Source organism: Myotis lucifugus, unplaced genomic scaffold, assembly GCF_000147115.1.
Source record: "Myotis lucifugus unplaced genomic scaffold, Myoluc2.0 scaffold_153, whole genome shotgun sequence".
Taxonomy (NCBI): domain Eukaryota; kingdom Metazoa; phylum Chordata; class Mammalia; order Chiroptera; family Vespertilionidae; genus Myotis; species Myotis lucifugus.
Genome location: NW_005871201.1, coordinates 1,190,745 through 1,210,429, shown reverse-complemented (window position 1 = coordinate 1,210,429; position 19,685 = coordinate 1,190,745). Strand labels below are relative to the sequence as shown.

Here is a 19,685-nt window from a genome sequence, read left to right as displayed (position 1 = left end):
ATATTATTTGCTTATTTTAATCTATTTTAGTATTTTTTAAAAAGCCAATGAGATTTATCATCAACCCTGACATTTGTAGGGAAATCTTTCCATTTATCAGACCTGTATTTCAAAATGCTTACTTTTTTTATTTAAGAAATGTAAGATTAAGGACTTCACAAATATAAGAAATATAAGATTAAGGACTTCAGAAAGGCCAGATTTCCTGGAAACTTTGAAGTGAGCTCATCAGCATTCATCCTTGGCATTTTTATGTGATGCCCACACCATTGTCCCAAAGTGATTTTAGTTTTAAAAACAACAAACCTAAAACTGAATAGGAAGGCATGTCTAACAGTGGACTGTGTCTAATTCATAGTGCCAGGCAGGCTTGGAAAACCATCAAGTCTGTCTATGAGCCATTAGGAGAGACACCTGTGCAAATGCTGCGTTCCCAGGTGTCTCCACGCTCAGTGACTGGAATACTCCCGTGTAAGACCATGCTCACGGTTTATTCTGCTCTCCGGCTGGCTCAGTCCATGTTCTCTTTCTCCTCTGTTCCAGAATGACTCTTGGGGAAAGCAGTATTCCTATGCGCTCTTCAAGGCCATGAGCCACATGCTGTGCATCGGGTACGGCGCGCAGGCCCCCGTCAGCATGTCGGACCTGTGGATCACCATGCTGAGCATGATCGTGGGGGCCACCTGCTACGCCATGTTTGTGGGCCACGCCACGGCTTTAATCCAGTCTCTGGATTCCTCCAGGCGGCAGTACCAAGAGAAGGTAATGTGTTTTCTCTCTAATATCTCCAACCAGCTATTTTGTAAATTTAACTAATAGCATTCAAGATAACTAAACCATCTCTTCTATTAAACGTGTAATGAGATAAAATGTTTAAAGCAGGAAAACACAATCTGTTTCGATATTTTGAGGTTTTGTCAAGATGGTCCTGATAGCTTTCGTTTCCAATTTCTCTCTTGAATGATAATTTAAAAAAAAAATACTCTGAATTTTCACTCACAGGAAAAATAGTTACATGTTTCAAAATGTCTGAAGCTGCCCTAACTGGTTTGGCTCAGTGGATAGAGTGTCGGCCTAGGGACTAAAGGGTCCCAGGTTCAATTCAGGTCAAGGGCATGTACCTTGGTTGTGGGCATATCCCCAGTGGGGGGTGTGCAGGAGGCAGCTGATGTTTCTCTCTCATCGATGTTTCTAAATCTCTATCCCTCTCCCTTCCTCTCTGTAAAAAATCAATAAAATGTATTTTTTAAAAAGTCTGAAGCTGATTTAAGGTATTATCAAGGTTCATGTTCCTCAGTTAAAATAATAGAAAGCCTTCTCTAGTATATGTTAGAAAATGTTAGCTGATTAAATGGGGACAGGCGTCCATTGCCTGTGTCCCTCTGTGCTCTGTGTGTTAGCATCGTAGTTCATATTACAATCCGTATGCTTAGCTCAACATATGTTGCCCTTGTGTCTAGATAAGTCATCACACTCTCAGTCTTAAACATGCATATTAACAGCTGCTATCATGCATTCATATACACCATGTGTTAATTAAAATGTTTGCCGCTCAAAATTTCCCAAAAGAGAGAGTAAAAGTAGATATATGCAATTCTTTATTCTAGGATTTTTTTTTCGTGTGCTGAACAACTTTGGCTGAGGCTAGACCTTGGACCATCAGACAGTTCTTACATTCCTGACTAAACATAAGTAATGCTCTGAAAGATAAATAAGAATATTTCATCACTGAAGGAATAATTTACTCTATAGGGGCTCTGTTGAACCTGAGAATATATAGTATACACCTTGCCAAAGAGCATTTCTGAAAGTAACAGTTCAAATAGTTCTAGAACACTACTTTGGTGAGAGATCACGGCTTAGACTTCTAATTCCTTACAAAATAGCCAAAGGTCATTTCCGTTTCATTTGTGGAAGTTTTTAACACTGTACTCATGCCATGGGAGAAAGGGAACCTAGGTACTTTATTTCTCTTGAAGGAAATTACATGGCCACCCACTGTTATAAAAGCAAGTGGTATTTTATTACTAAAGAAATGAAAAAAATGAACCATCAGAATTGCTTTGAGGTTCATTTTAATACAAAGCCTCCAATTAAATTGTAAAGAACAAAGCTCATAGTGATGGACAAGAGAATGAATTCAACTGTGACTTTGACTAAAAATTGAACCTTAAAGGAATTGGGGCTAAATTTATGGGGATTTAAGATAAGACTGAAACACAGTATATGTTTCTATTAAGCTCTTTCTTTTTCCCTTCTGGTTGATATTGCTTTTCATAAAAATGCTCTTTTCCTACCTCCTTTTTGTTCACAACATTACAACTATTTTCTCAAATACAAATGAGGCTCCAAATCCCAGGATGGCATTATTACCATTATATTGCATATTAAGTGGACTCACCATTTCTGTGTGTTTAGATCAACTATATGAACCAGGTATAACTTAGAAACCTAATTCATTCAATGATGTAATCATAGACATTCACAAAGAAAGCTATTATGATGTTTGCCATAATTTAAATCATCAAGTTTTGGTTTTTAATTAAATGTATTGGGGTGATGTGGGTTAATAGGATTATATGGGCTTCAGGTGTATAATTCTATGACACATCATTGTGTGCCCAACACCCAAAATCAAATCTTCTTCCATCAGCACATATTTGACTCTGTTTAACTTTTTACCTCTTCATCTTACAAGTGCTTAATAGAGGGCAAGCACACTGGGAGTGGAATTTCTGGGTCATATCATTATTCTAAGTTTAACTTTTTTAAGAACCTCTTATTTTGTAGTTATCATAATCATCTGCCATGAATGCCTAATCAATTAATATTGATATTATTTTCACTGCCATATATTCATTAGTAACATTTTTTATGTAAAAGAAGCAAGCTCCAATGAATACCTTTTATAGTAGCCATTCAGAATGCGCTGGTGTTCAGCTCACCTAATTCTGGCTCCAGAGTTCACTCTGAGGTTTAAATTGGTAAGCCATCAATCCTTAGTCTTTCCTTGTAAATGAAGGACTATAATCAGGACTATCACATGCATTTCTTATTCTGTAGAAATCATTTTTTAAAATCAGTCTAATCTTCCAAATGTGTAAAAGCTAGTGGTAAAACCAGAGACAAAGGCTGGCACCAAGCCCTGCTCTCCTTTTCAATCCACTCAAGTCCTGTTTGCAATAAAGCACACTTCAGGCCATTGCAAATCAAGTGATTATGGTTAGTATACTTGTTTCCCCCGTAATAAGACCTTCAGGGATAATTTGGGTGGACATGGAGTGGTCCCAAATCAACTTTTAAACTCTCTATTTTCTAGCCAGACAATTACAATTATTGTTCTCTCAACAAACCAAATGCTTCTGACCTGGCCCTCCTTTCTTCCTAACCCCTTCCATGCTTGTACCCCCTTCACTGTTTACATAGGTTTTGTTACTGGACTAAAAGGGTCTATTTTCCTTACACACATCAAAGCCCAATCAGACAGGAACAAAAGTTTGCAGCAAAGAAGAGTTTATTAGTTGAGGAGGTGGCCCACACTAAAGACACAGGTGAGCTAATGCTCAAAGACCTGGCTCCCAGACGGATTCCAGGGGATGCATTATACTGGGGGGCGGGGGGCATCAGTCATGGTGACTAAGGGAGTTAGGATCATGGTTTCTACTGATTGGTTGGCGCTGCAATAGGGGGTCATCGGTCATTACATCTGGTTTTGACATCAGCCTGTTGTTGCTTCATCTGGTCTCCTCGATTTTCTGGGCCTGGAGCTGAAACACAACTGAGGCCTAGATATTGTCTCTAGTTTGACTGAAACTGTCTGGGATCAACAGACCCTGGGCTTTGTTCCTGTGACTGTCTGATGCGGATCAGAACCTCATTGTCCCGAGGGCTTAATGATTAAGGGAGTGAATGTGCAAGGGAGAAGGAGGCAGGTGAGTCAGGTGCTGAATGAGGCCAGCTTCAATCAAAAGGAGAGAAAGGAGAAAAGGTCACATTGAAGAGATGATGTTTTTGTGTGTTTCTGTTGTGTCCTTCTCTCTGGAAGGCTGTGACGTCTTCCCTGGTTATTCCAACCCATAGTAATCTGTTGGTTGTGTGTATTCTATCTGTCCAAGGGAGAAAAAGCATCATGGTGGCCAGATCTGTGTCTCTGCTGATGTGAATTTCAGCCCCATACATAGCAACCTCAGTACAGTGATGCTGAGGATACAATAGTACTCACATGGGACCCTGAGGAATAAGAGTGATTACAGGTGTCCAGCCTTTATTCTAGCATAAATGAGAAGAAGGGGGTCATAATTTGCATTTTTCTGAATGCTGTCACTTGAGTATACATGACAGCATCTCTTAAAATATATATTATGTATTTTATTGAGGCATATGTAAATACTAGAGGCCCGGTGCACAGATTCGTGCACTGGTGGGGTCCCTCGCCCTGGCCTGCAGGGATTGGGCTGAAACTGGCTCTCCAACATCCCCTGAGAGGTCCCAAATTGCGAGAGGGTGGTTCTCAGGTGACATATGCTGGAATCGGGCTCCCTTCTCTCTGGTTCTGGGTGCTTCACCCAAGAACCGCTGCTGCCAAGTGACTGCATTTAGGCAGCTCCTGCATTGAGTGTCTGCCCCCTGGTGGTGATGGTGCATCAGATCTCCTGGCCAGTTGGCCAGTCGGCCAGTGGGCAGGTTGGCCAGTTGTTTAGGCTTTTATATATATAGATATTGTAAACATGTTGCCTCAGGTTTTACAGCAATTGATGGCAGGTGTAGGTATACATGTGTTTGACATAAACACATCACTTTAGAAACTAAATTTTCAATATGCTTTCCCCTCTGGAATTCTGGCCTTGATTTTCCTGTAAGTAAGAGGTGTGTTATTATCTAAGTGTCTTTCATCGGGGTGAAGAGATTTCTTAGTTGCTGGGTTGATCAGGAGCATGTGTGTCTTTAGGCCGTGATGGATCCACTGTCTCAAAAAGGTGGATGGGGGAGCAGGTTGCTGCCCTCATGTAATTGAGTCTTTAATTTTAAAAAATATATTTTATCAGAGTAATGGTAAAGCAAAGAGGAAACATCTGGAGTGATGGTCACAATGGTTTATAAATAATCCTATTATTCAGTTAAAAAGACAGAAGCAACAGTCACCGCCTCTTTTGCAACCTTTCTTCATTATATCAAGAAATTTAGCTAGTTGAGCTGCTAATTTGGCTTATTGATTTGGAGGCTCTGATAGTATTTGTCTTCAGAGGACAAAGGGGCTTTGATGTTATATTGATCTTGACCTTTGAAAATCATATCGACCGGGAGCTTAAATGAAAAAGAGCTTGGTACCTCATTTTCATGGGCAACATTGTTAGGGGGAAGACTCAGCTCTAAATCCATGTGCATTCAGCAAACTGTTTCCCTTGCTTTTCTTTATTATTCGCAAAAGCGTCTTTCCTTCCTTTACAAATGAGAATGCCGCCAGCACAACTCCCACATGGCTCCTTAATTAGTTGGAAAGATTTCCGATTCTGCTATACCATATCCTTTTTCTTCCTGGGAGCTGAATTTATCCCACTCAGAGTGCCAGCTAGTGCCACCAAACGTTCTCTGGCAGGAAGATCCTAGGACAGGGGCTGTCTGTGGGGTTCTCTCCTAGGGAAACAGTGGTGCGGTAGCCCTGGAGTTAGCATCATGTGGCCACTTGAGTTGCTAGCAAATTAGGCTCCTGGCAGAATAATGACAGTTTATATTCTCAGCTGGGCACTTGTTTTTATATTAAGTAAGTACTGTTATAGAGAGAGTCACAAGTAAAGAGAGGGAGTTTGAAGATGTTAATTTAACTCAGGAGAAAAATATAATTTTGCTAATTGTAAGTATCTTAAACCACTGATTTTCTGCCTTTATAGTTTAATATATCCCACTGGGCGATACAGTATCCCTTTTCACGAAGTGATACTTTCTGTACCCATGTTCTCTGTTATATGTTGAAATTCCCTGCATCTTTATTGTAGGTGTTCATGGTTTCAGGTGTGTGCAAAGTGCTAAAGATTCATCCTCGCCAACCCTTCATTTGGTACTTTACAGTTTACACGTAATCATGTATTGCACATCTAACAGATTCTTGTAATGGCTCATTGCATTTCCCACTATTTTATTTATTGATTAATATATAGATTTAATTTTTTAGAAATGTTTGAATTTTCATTTGAACCTACTCCCTGCAGTTCTCTTCCAAGTGGGTTTGCTGTACTGTATTGATGTCCTTTGTGTCATAAGACATAAACATACTGCTAAGCACATTCACAGGGCAGAAGCTGGTCAGGCAGGGATCCACTAATCTGACAGGAATCAGTGCATGGTTTGGTAAGAATGGAGAGCCCTTGGGGCTTTGAATTATGAGGCCTGACTCTATATGAAGATAGATGTTAGAGAATCAGCAAATATATAGAGCAAGAGGGGATGGAAAAATAAAATGGAGGGAGCATGTATGTCTTCCATTAAGCTCTCTGTTAGTAAACTTGGAGTGCATTATTGAGAATGTCTCTTATGTACTGTGCCTTAGCTACCAGGGTAACAAAGTGTCTTTAAATAATCATTAGTGAAGTCAGACTTCTTTTTCCTTCTCAAGAATGTATGAAATGAGGTAAATCATGAATTTTTAACTAAGGATGTTGATAGTGTGACTTGAAATACAATTTGGTATACAGCTGAAGCAAGTATCAACCATTTTTGATTTTTTGATTTTTCAATTACAGTTTATATTCATATTATTTGGTATTAGCTTCAGCATAGTGATTGGACAATCATATACTTCACATAGCGTTCCTCCTGCTATTTCTATTACCCAGTGGCATCATACATAGTTTACACAATATTATTGACTATATTTGCTCTGCTATACCTTACATTCCCATGAGTATTGTGTAATTACCAGTCTGTACTTCTCAATCTCTTAACCTTTTTCACCCAGTCCACCAATCCCTTCCCCTCTGGCAGCCATCAGTCTGTTCTCGGTATCTATGAATCTATTTAAATTTTGTTCATTTGTTTGTTTTGTTTTTCAGATTCCACATATAAGTGAAATCATATGGTGTTTTTTTTGTCTTTCACTGACACAAAATATTTTCAACTTTTTATTTTGATTATACTAATATTTCACTTAAAGGAAACTAATGTATATTCAGATGATAATATGAGATAGATGATTATATTCTCCATTCACCATTTAAGCTTTGCCAAGTGAAACTACGCTAGATTAGTATACTCATTTTAAAAGGCTTCTCACTGTCCTCCTACTTCACCAAGTTATTAAAGTAAATGAACTAAATTTTGAATGTTATTTAAGAAATTGGGGAGAAGCTATTATTAAAATAGCATTAACATATTTAATGAAAAGTGATCTTTAACTTCAGTATCATAGTTTTATTAAGGGATGTTTAGAGAAGACCCAAGATGTATATTAAATGAGGCAAATAGATTATTTTAACTTTTTCCCCAATGAGAACATAAAATACTGATTTCATTTTAATGTTGTAATTTTTTTTCCATTTCCCAGTAATGGGCTGATCATGAGAACACTGAATTATTTTTAGTTATTGGGCTCTTACTTGGAGCTCAGATTGCTAGTGATAATATCTTTCTGAATCCTGAATTAAGATTCACCTTCAAATTTAGTGGAAAAGCAACATGTTAGAAGCAGAAGCAGACCTGCTAAAAGCAGTTGCATAGTGAGAAACAGCATCTGCAAGCAAGAGCAGGCACAGGAAAATATAAAAACCACGTTCAGCCACCAGAAAGCCTGCCACGGGGCGCAAGGCCGTCTAGCAGCGTAGGAACACACCTCATTGGCACAGCCGGCCTCCAGAGGGTTTAGCTCAGGCTGTGGTTGGAGGACTCCTATCTGGCATCTGGGCCCCACTGAATTTTGAACAATTTATAAAATGTCATTTTAATTCAATGAGAGTTCCTTCTGTTTTGACGTCATCTGGCTGGCAGATTGTAAAGCTGGAGAACAGACAGGAGAACTGCGGGTAGTAGGCGCTGTAAGAGCCGAGGAGGCCCCGAATCACACAATCACGGTGCCCAGAGAGGATGCACACACAGCTCAAGTTTCCTGCGGGGCAGTAAGCATTCGCAGACCACCTGGGGCTCAAATGGAAGATGATAATTGTGCCATTTTGTGTCCAGTTTACCTAAACTTATTGTTTTTAAATTACATTGGTGTTTAATTCCTCCGTATTTTTCATCCAAATATTTTAGTACTTCAAAACAAACACAGCAATCCTGGCAAACACTGAAAGACACCTTTAGAAATGTTGTGAACATTGCTTAAAATATCAGGAAAATGTACAAGTGATGTAAGAAATGGTTATTTTGAAATATATTTAAATGCTTTCAAAGGGCGAAAGGGTAAAAGCCTTAACTATCTGGAAATTTTCTTTTCTGGAACACTCTTCTCTGATTGGATGATTCATGCTTCCCAGCTTCTTGGCAATAATATCATAGCCTCCTAGTCATGCGAGCTCCAGGAAGTTGTATGTGGGAGAAATCACAAAATTTAGGAAACTAAGCTTACAAATCAGTTCTCTCTTCTTTTCATAAATGATTCAGGTGACTATATTCCAAACTTCTAAAAATTAATAAAGTATTCTGTAGGCAATCACAGTGAGAACCCTTCTATTAGGAAAATGAAAAGCCTAGAAGAATGCTCAGCCTGGCCGGTGTGGCTCAGTGGGTGATTGACCTATGAACCAGATGGTCAGTGTTGATTCCCTGTCAGGGCACATGCCCCGGTTGCAGGCTCAATCCCCAGTGTGGGGCATGCAGGAGGCAGCCAATCAATGATTCTCCCTCATCATGGATGTTTCTATCTCTCTCACTTCTTCTCTGAAATCAATTCTTTTAAAAAATGTTTTAAGGTGTTCACTGGTTCTATTTCTGGTCAGGGTACATTCCCATGTTGCAGGCTCAATCCCCAGTTAGGGGGCGTGTAGGAGGCAACCGATCAGTGTTTCTCATCGATGTTTCTATCTCTCTATTCCTTTAGCTTCCTCTCTCTCTAAAATCAATAAAAACATATTTTTTAAAAAGATAATGCTCCAAATTTTATAAACTATGGTAGAATAGCATCCCATTTTCGTGTTTTATTCATTATATGAATAATCGGAAGCTGAATCCACACAAGTCTCTTATAAAGAAAATAGCATTCTGAAAATGAGTGTCCATGGCACTCACCAGTATTAGAGCAGATCTGTAAGAACACATCTGCATTTTAAATGGCCAATTACCATAAAAATAATGCTAACATTAACATGAATATTTTCATAGCGTAAAAGCTGCTGACTAAATTGGGTTGAAGTTTCCAGCAAGGGAAAGAAGAAAGATTTTTCTGTGTAAATATCCTTATTATGATTTTACTCTAAATTAATTCACATTTTTGAGATAGGAGGTCTGAGAAACAGAGAGATTGAATTGTATTCCACCTTCACAGGTTAACTAGCAGAGTGGCAGAGAGACAAAGCACCATTCTTATTTCCAAGCTCTGTGCTTTAGAGAGATGCACAGGTAGCTAAAGAGAATACAATGTGCAGAAGTAATTTGCAGCTTGGCCTCTGCATTTTTCTTCCAACCTCCCAAAATTACTATTCCAAGATTGTAGCATTTGTAGAAACAATATTCTCTGAACAAGATGATACTCAAGTCAAACAATGAATGAGCAGATTAATTGCATTGCTCATTAGTTGAGCTCTTGTATTAGTGAACTAGATTGCAAATGGGCATTGCTTTCAAATATAAATAACTTTTCACTTAAAAAATTATTTTGTCAGTGCAGTTTAGGTGCTCGTTGGCTTTATAAATACTGAATATACACTTTAGAAAATCAACTTTTATAATTCTTAATTACAGAATAAAATAGCACCCTACAGATTTCATATTGTTCCCAAAGTTTTTCTTTGGCTCTATTTGATATAGACATAATTGAGATGTCTGAGCAAGTTATTAATATTTTATTACATTTGTCAATCAGATGGATGCACAAACCTTGCATTTGTCTGAAAGCAAATGTACCTGCCACTGTGAACATCCTTTCAAAACTCTAGTGCTGCCAAGAGATCTAACAGTAAACATGAGGCGTAATGCAGCTGTTTGGCATTTATCACTAAAATCTCCCAACAAACTTTTAAAGGCGTTATTTTTCTTATTTAGTAGTTGGAGAAACTAGCTTAAATGAATTATAAATTTTATTTCCAGATGCAGAGCATTTCACTATTTTAGAATGTGAATAAATAAGTCAATTTCATGGGTTTTGCTAGCAAATGTTCTATAAATTCAATATTTTTCTGGAGCAGAAGTATATGGAAATACTTCTTTGGTTGGTATTTTATTCTTTTATATGTTAACTAGAGGCCCGGTGTGTGTCCCTCAGCCCAGCCTGCACCCTCTCCAATCTGGGATCCCTCTCACAATCCAGGACTGCTGGCTCCCAACCGCTTGCCTGCCTGCCTACCTGATTGCCACTAACCACTTCTGCCTGCCAGCCTGATCACCCCCTAACCACTCCCCTGCCAGCCTGATCGACACCTAACTGCTCCCCTGCCGACCCGATTGCCCCACACTGCTCTCCCCTGCTGGCCCGATCACCCCTAACTGTCCTCCCCTGCAGGCCTGGTCACCCACAACTGCCCTCCACTGATGGACTGGTCGCCCCTAACTGCCCTCCCCTGCCAGCCTGGTTGCCCCCAACTGCCCTCCCCTGCTGGCCTGGTTTCCCCCAATTGCCCTCCTCTGCCAACCCGGTCACCCTCAACTGCCCTCCCATGCAGGCTTGGTCCCTCCCAACTACCCTCCCCTGCTGACCTGATCGCTCACAACTGCCCTCCCCTGCAGGCCATCTTGTGGTGGCCATCTTGTGTCCACATGTGGGCAGCCATCTTTGACCACAGGGGGGTGGCCATCTTGTGGTTGGAGTGATGGTCAATTTGCATACTACCTCTTTATTATATAGGATACTAAAATGATGCTGACATTAATCATTTTTGACATTATCTTGATATAACCCATTCCTGTTTTAAATATTTTAATTAACTTTATTGGAGTGACATTGGTTAATAAAATTATATAGGTCAGGTGTACAATTTTATATCATCTTTATATTGCATTGTGTGCCCACTACCCAGTGTCAACTCTCCTTCCATCACCAAATATTTGACCCCATTTACCCTTCACTACCTCTCACTTGTACCCCCTTGTGCCCTTTCCCTCTGGCAATCATCATACAGTTGTCTGTGTCGATGAGTTTTTGTCTGTTTTTGTTCATTTGTTGCTTTCAATTTTATATCCCACATATAATTGAAATCATATGGTTCTTGAATTTTTCTGACTGACTTATTTTGCTTATCATGATATTCTCAAGATCCATCAAGATAAGTAACAACAAGTGTTAGAGAGGTTGTGGAGGAAAAAGAACCCTCAGTCACTGCTGATGGGAATGTAAATTGGTACAGCCACTATAGAAAACATTATGGATGTTCCTCAAAAATTTGGATTGGATAAAGAAAATGTGGTACATATATACAATGGAATACTACTGAGCCATCAGAAAAGATGAAATATTGTCATTTGTGCCAACATGGATTGATCTTGAGAATACCTCATTATTTTAAATGAATAAAATTTAATACTTTTATCAGTTCCTCATGGATTTTAAACCTATTTGTAGATTTTAAAATTTTGTGTTCATGTTTTAAAATAATAATGTTTCCTTTTTTCAGGAAAGTTAGTACAAAGAGTTGCAATGGTTTATAAGAAGTGGTGGCATTAAACATACAAAATGTATTACTGCTGCATAATAACTTGTAAAAAATTACCAGGACATTTGAGTGATAATGTTGGCTGTGGTATTTCACAATGTTGGGGGAGAGGAACCCTAGGATCTACTGTTTCCTTTATAAACTTACCTGAAATTCTTACAGAATAGGTTGGATTCTGTGAATTCAGAGAATTTCTCTCTGATTTTTCAGAAAAATATTGATTTATCTTCAAAGGCATAAGGTTATATGGGAATACAGCTTATTAATAGGCTATGTTCTTCCTTTCTGCACTTGCTAATCTCATACTTATTAAGACTTGCATAAATTGATTGTAAGAATTACCTAAGAAATCTAGCTTTGTTCCCTGGAAAACGAGCTTTGTGGTATGATAATGCTTCTAATGGGAAACACCGTGTGGTGCAGTGAAGCTGAAGATAGCTGCTCATAATCACGATGCTCACAGCACACTGACCCTTACTCTGCCATTTACTTTGGAAAAGAAAATAACATTTTATAATTTTTAGTTTTATAAAAAGTAAGGGAATTAACCTCATTTTGAACAAGTGGCAGAATGTCTTAATCCCTTAGTCCCAGGAATTTCCTGTGATGTGACAAAAAACAAAAAGATCACCTCATGATCCTCTGACATCAAAATATAATATTACTATATCTATAGTATGTGAAATATGTAAAAGGAGGTGCAGATCTAACAATTCACTGTACAAGGAATTCACTGGTGTGTTAGCAGGTGTCAGGGTCATGAAATCTTATGCCCGTTAGTTTTTCCTATTTTTTGGTGGTAAAATATACATAACATAAAATTTATCATTTTGACCTTGTTTTGTACACATATTATAAATATATTTAATAACCTATAATGCAGCAATTTAGAACATTAATTAATGTCCCAATAACATCACCCTGATATAACTTAAATTCTTCGAAACGGGCATATTAGTGTACACTAGCTATCCACAATATACAGGGTGGGACAAAAGTAGGTTTATAGTTGTTTGTATGGAAAAATACAAAATAATTAATAATAATACAAGAATAAACTTGTGTTTTGGGTGCTCACAATTATAAAGCTACTTGAATTCACAAGTTTCAACTTCTTCTTCAAGTTCTTGCATTTTCACTTAATGTATTTTGAAAATATTTTCAGCCCTGGCCAGCTAGCTCAGTTGATTTTAGCATCATCCCAGTATGTCAAGGTTGCAGTTTGATACGTGGTCAGGACACAAACAAGAATCAACCAATGAATGTGTAAATAAGTGGAGTGGCAAGGAGATCTCTCTCTCTCTCTCTCTCTCTCTCTCTCTCTCTCTCTCTCTTTCTCTCTCTCTCCCTCTCTCCCGCCCTCAAATCAATTAAAATTTTTAAAATATACATAATTTTCTTTTTATAAATTTCATTGTTATAAAAACACATGTAATATACCTTCTTAAATTTTTGAGTATATGCTACATTATTGCTGACTGTGTACAGCAGATAACTAGAGCTCATTCATCCTGCCAACTGAAACTTCATTCCTGTTCATTAGTAACTCCCCTCATCCTTCCCCCTCCAGCCCCTGGGAACTACCTTTTCTTCTTTGACTCTATGAACTTGACTATTTAAGATACTTATATAACTGGAATCCTGCAGTGTCTGTCTTTCTGTGACTAGTGTCTTTCACTTAGCACAATGCCATAAATGCTTATCCATGTTCTTGCATATTGCAACTATTCCTTAATTTTTAAGGATAAATTGTATTCTATGGTATGTATATACCACATTTTTTATCTATTTATCTGTTGATGGACTTTTAGGCTGTTACTACAAATTGTCGATTGTGAATAGTGCTGCAATAATATAGGAGTACTAATATCTCTTCCAGATCATTAAACTAAAGCCTCCCTAAATCTTAAGCCAGTGTCAACATATAGGTATAAGGAGTGGTTGCATTCATTGCCTTCTCAGATACTTAACATCTCTTTGACTGGTTTTACCAAAAACCATTAATTTTGTTCTGGGTTAGTTTGAACTGGAGTCTGACAAAGGCTGTAAAGACTTGGCTGCAGGTGATTGTGTGCAAAACAGACCCCTAAATATTTGGAAAGTTACAGATAAAAATGGATCCTATCACAGGAGAAGAGCTAGAGCAGCATCGGCAGCAATTGGCAAAGACAATTTCATGGAAAGACAACAGGCCTACACATCTTGGAGCCACTGAAATGAGAAATGAATTAGGTAGAAGCCTCAGGAAAATGCAATACAGAAATATGGAAAAATCCAGGCAGTAACTACTGTACTAAGTATAGTATGGAGGTGTTATTCATATTGATTACCGTGAGTCATCAAGGACAATTTAAATGAGATTCAGCATGTTTAGAGCACATTTCAAAGCACATTCAGTATGCTCTGGCCATGGAGTGCAGGGTTGGAAAATGATCTAGAATTACAAGGTTCTAAAGCTGTTTGAGTTATGGAGTGCAGAGATCTCCATATTCGAGATCTTTGGGAAGACAAAGAAATACCTTTATGTTCCTTTTTTTTTTAATTGTCATTGTGCCAGTGCAGGACATTGTCACTAGTTAGGTCAGACATAAATTAGGAAACTAATATTTATTTAGCACCACTTATTTAATTCTCAGATTTGGTTTCTGTAATTTCTGTTTTGGAGTCCAGTTACTAGTTCAAGGCCATGTAACCCAAAAACAACAGAGCTGAAATTTGGATTCAGATCTGTATATCTCCAATGGGAGAGTTCTTTCCAACATATGCCGTCTCTCTCCTAAAATACCCTTAAATGGGGACATGCATATTGGCATTATGGAAACACATTTTGGTCCATGCAAACACATTTTGTCCTAAAATTTTATAAGGCAGTATCAGTTATTTTTAAATGAGAACATTTTTTAAATTATTAATAAGTAACCAAAGCACAAAATTTGCAATAATCACAAACTGAAGAATGGAAATTAGGCTCAAGATAAATGAGAAAGTATAAAACTATCTCGAAATCTTAGTGATCTCTTCTCTCTCTTAATTTTTCCATGATTGGTTCCCTCCATTTCCTCCATCCATAGTTGTCCATTCTTTACTTTCCTCAACACAGAAGTTACCACCTCACAGAGCACACATTTATTTTGAAATTAGAGGCCCAATGCACAAAAATCGTGCAAGGGGCTCGGCCTTCACAGCCCGGCTGCCTCATCCCTCGCAGCCTGTCTGCCTCTTGGCCCTGGCTGCCTTGCAGCCCCGTGGCCCTGCTGCCCCACCCACTGGTCGTTCTGGAAGGTCATTCCCCCCTGTCTAATTAGCATATTAACTCTTTATTATATAGGATGTTTGAGTTTTATGAACGTCAGGCCTTCCATTAATGTGGTATCTGTCTCTAGAGTTTCTAGCCACTGTCCCTGGTTCTGCTGGGATGACGGAGAACACTAGGTCAAACCCCGTCTCTCAATTGCTTTCTCCTCCAGGGTAGCATCCCTGCCTTCCTCCAGCAGTTCTCAGAGGACCCATGTTCCTCATGTTACAAACTCCTGCTTGCTCTCTTCGTATTTTAAACCGGCAGTTCTCAACCTGGGCTGCACGTCTGAGTCCCCTGGAAGCCCTTAAAAAATAGTCATGTCAGGAAATCAGAACAGATTTTCTCTGCTTCGTGAACGATATGCAATACAAAATTCACAGGAGACATGGGCATATGTTCAGTGTGTGAAGAACTTGGTTCAGAGTCCCAGCCCCACCGCGAAAGTACTGCTTGGCCTCAGGCATGCTATTTCTATCCTAGGAGTCTCAATTTCTCATGAAGATACGAGCATATGCAAGCCTGCCCTGCCTGCCTCCTGGGGTTATTGGGAAGAACAAAAGTTCTTTGGAAACTGTAAATCATCCTGGGAATGTTATCATCACCTGCTTAACTTTTAAAGATGTAGATTGCTTTCTAATAATGCTGTTCACATATCAGCTTGCTCAGTGTAGTCCCTAACTTCTGTACCTTTTCTAGCCTTGAGATATTCTTTTCCTCATTATTTATTTAGATAAAAATAAGACATCCCAAGAATTCCTCAACAAATAAACACATTGTAGGAGCATCAATAGAAAGGAGCACCCAAGGTCTTAAATGGACCAGTCATCACTCTACTACCCTTTATTTCTTTTACACGGTATACATATGAAACAGTATTTATCTTTAGCATTTTTATGTGTTTTGTGTTTAGCCAAGAGCACAATTCTGCAGTCAAGAGAAAAGTATTCTAGGCTTTGCTCTGTCACTATCTTCTGCGACCTAACAGACTTGTAGAGAAAGTACTTGGAGAAGAATAAATAGATGTATGACTATAATGAATAGTAAATGTTAGTCCACTATAGGAAAAAAATTATAATTATAAAAACCTTAAATTAACAAGAATAATATATGTAATGCTACTATTTAAAAATGTAATTTCTATTTTTAGTTATTTATAACCTTCTAGTTATCTCTTTCTTCAGCACTTGATGCTAAATTGCTGAAAAGATGTGAAAATTTTATATATCAATAATTTGTCTAATCCAGGGGTGGGCAAACTTTTTGACTCAAGGGCCACAATGGGTTCTTAAACTGGACTGGAGGGCCGGAACAAAAGCATGGATGGAATGTTTGTGTGAACTAATATAAATTCAAAGTAAACATCATTACATAAAAGGGTACGGTCTTTTTTTTTTTTAGTTTTATTCATTTCAAACAGGCCAGATCCGGCCCGCGGGCTGTAGTTTGCCCACGGCTGGTCTAATCTGAACTGTATTATGTTGGAAATGTATTCAATGTTTTCTGAAGCACTAAAACCACCTGCTTTAGTATAGAAAATATTAAAGTGCTAGAATGTTATTTTAAGGTAGGAAATTGTGAGTCAGATATGTCCAGTTTTTTTAGTTAAAATCTTATTAATCCAAAGTTTATTTTCATTTTCAGGGGTTTTCTTCATATCTGCTTTTTTATTTATTGGGTGATATTAGAGGAATATATTTATTATTCATATGTGTGAATAGTTGATTGCTTCATATAAAGTTTTATCTGTTTGAAGAACTGAAACAGTCTTTTGTTTTTCATATTGTAGTGTCTTCATACACTCCATTAGCGGTAAACCAGAGCCAGTGATATATTTTTAAAAGAACTATAATTCCCATACCATTTTCATTTTCTCCAAGTAAAAACAGCTATGTCTGTCTGAATTCTACCCCATGAAGGAACATTCCCGTTACACCAGAGTCCTCTTGCAAAACATGGTTTGTTGCTGTCATTGTCATTGTTGTTACAGACTTGAAAATTCGATTTAAGAAAATACAGAGCTAAAATTATCCATTCTTAGAGGTTTGCCTGCATCAGTCTCAGCTCAGCTAATGCTGTAATTAAAACTCGCCACGCTCGTGACCCAGAATGATCAAGTCCCTGACTTTCACACTTCTTTACCTCGTGTGACTAAAATGCAGAGAAATGTAAACACACACGGGAGTGTTCTGGGGTATAGACTAAAGCCACTTGTCTCAATATGAAAATGCATTTAAAAGTTAAGTGCATTTTACACTATATTCTACAATTTATTTTATTTTAATGTTACAAGGCTTTCTATTTATCACCACTGAGGGAAACAGGATGCAGGGAGATGTGGTGAATTTATTCCCTGTCTTCTCTGGGACTCTTGTACTTCCTGATACTCTTGATATCCTCCTGTATTTCCAGGCGAAGGACACCAATCAGATGGGAGCTCAGGGAGCAAGCAGGGTGGTAGGAGAAGGTACAGGCGGCAAGCTCACATGTGGCCTTGTATTTTATTGAAAGGTGTCCACGTTTCCTCTAAGACTGGAATACTTGGAAGGTTTTCTACAAAGGCATGGCATGGTCAGACTTACATTCTAGAAGGATAACACTGGCTCCTGGGCTGAGAAGAAAGTATGAGCAGTCAAAAGGAGAAGTAGAGAGATCCAGTGAGAAGGCTTTTGAAGTCATCTGTATAAGAGATGATGATGACTTAGACCAAGTGTGCAGAAGTAGAGATGGCTAGGTGAATCTATAATAATAAAAGCATAATATGCTAATTAGACTGGACGTCCTTCCGGATGTCCTTCTGTCCTTCCAGACGAAGCCGCGGCTGCGAGGGAAGCCCGGGTCCCGGGTGCCAGAGGGAAGCCAGTGCTGGCAGCTGGGGGAAGGAAGGCCTACTCTTGCATGAATTTTGTGCATTGGGCCTCTAGTATATTATAAAAGATCCAAAAATATTACTCAGCAATAGAAACATTACAAGAATATATACTGATATATGCAACATAGATGTATCTTGGAGACGTCGTGCTAAGTGAAAAAATGCCAGATGCCGAAGATTGAAGATGATATTGTTCTATTTATTTACAATTGTAGAAAAGGCAAAGCAAGTGACACAAAATAGATCAGTAGTTTTCTGAGACCAGTGGTGGGGAAGTGGGATAACCCGCCAGAGAATGGGGGAACTGTGGAGAATGATGGAAATGTTCGAAAATTTGATTGCTCACGAAAATGAACACTTACAGTGAGAATTTTTACTCTATGTAAATTAAAATTTAACAAAGCTGTAAATTAAGAAATATGTGCATAGAATAAAATTCACCAACAGAAGTAGTGTATAAGAGAAAAAGATATGGCAAAAGCAATGCAATGTTTCCAATCTCCGCTAGTAGAAAGTCATCATTATGTGATATGCAGCCATGAGCTATTCTATGGTGATAGGAGGTTTGGGGGGGGGGGGGATTTCAGCCTTGGATGTGTCAATTGTCAGCTCCTTATTATACATCCAAGAGGAGATACCAATTGGGAAATTGAACATAAAGAAACTGATGGAAAGAGGTCTAGACTGCAGATATAATTTTAAGACTTCTCAGTGAATATATACTGTTATTAAAAGCCAGGAAAATCGAAGCTGACAACATGCTCCATCCATGAATGTTGATTATGAAGAGAAGAGGGGCACTAGAATAATTTCCCAATTCCTCTATCACTGTTCATTTCTATGTTAATGTCTATAACCCTCCTCCACTTCCCAACTAAACTCTAGGAAAGTGGCTGGCTGCACATCCAGCTAAAAAGATACTCATTAGCAATGACTGTTGACCAAGTGCACCTCCTTAAGGTCATTCAGCACAAGAAAAGAAAAGAAAAAAGAAAATCTTTAAACAACAGTGTTACCATCTTGAAGCCTCAGTTTATTTTGAGAAATTACAACTTAAGGCCATAAATACTTACCAAGTGAAACAAAAGCTGTACTTCTCCTATCAAAATAAATTAACAAAAAACATCTTGCTGATTATTAGAAGCAATGTCAACCCCTGGCCCCTTATGATAGCGTGGAACAGGATTTGAAACTCCTTCGCTTTGCTGTCTCTGTTTACCTCGCTTTGACGGTGGGTATCCAGTGGCCCATTGGTCCCTTTCTTGGACCTACCTCTTTACTTTGCTTGGCCAATAACAGCCAGTCCATTCCCTGCCCGATAACACATGGGTCTTGACTCATCTTCATATGGTGGCTGACACCGCTGGCCTTGCAGAAGGTCCCTTATATTTTAGTGAACAGCTGCTCTCACCTGCTGCTAAGATGTTTCTCTGGCAAGCTTGTTTTGTACTCTTGCTAATGGTTCTAAGTGTAACAATGCACTTTCGAATTTATGCTAGTTAGATTGGAAGGCTTTGTCTTCTCTCACCACTCCAGGAAGCATTGTATGGTGGAACTTAAAATGTCATATTTTATGTATTAACCCAGGACTACTAGTTTCATAGTGTTTGAGTTGATAAGGTTCAGATCCTTTCCTTTTATAAATTCCATGACTGGTTTTCTGAAAATATCTCCTTTCCCTAGTATTATTAATCATGATGTTATGATGTTGGCACTAAAAACCACT

At 38.5% G+C, this 19,685-nt stretch overlaps 1 protein-coding gene across 1 annotated transcript in view; it reads left to right on the top strand.

The window, feature by feature from the left end:
* Positions 1-816, top strand: part of LOC111827356 (potassium/sodium hyperpolarization-activated cyclic nucleotide-gated channel 1-like) — a 58,974-nt gene extending 58,158 nt beyond the window's left edge. Inside the window, exon 3 of the mRNA XM_023759393.1 lies at positions 544-816. Within this exon, the coding sequence (XP_023615161.1) occupies positions 544-816 (273 nt within the window). The remainder of the gene's footprint in view (positions 1-543) is intronic.
* The last annotated feature ends 18,869 nt before the right edge of the window (positions 817-19,685 follow it).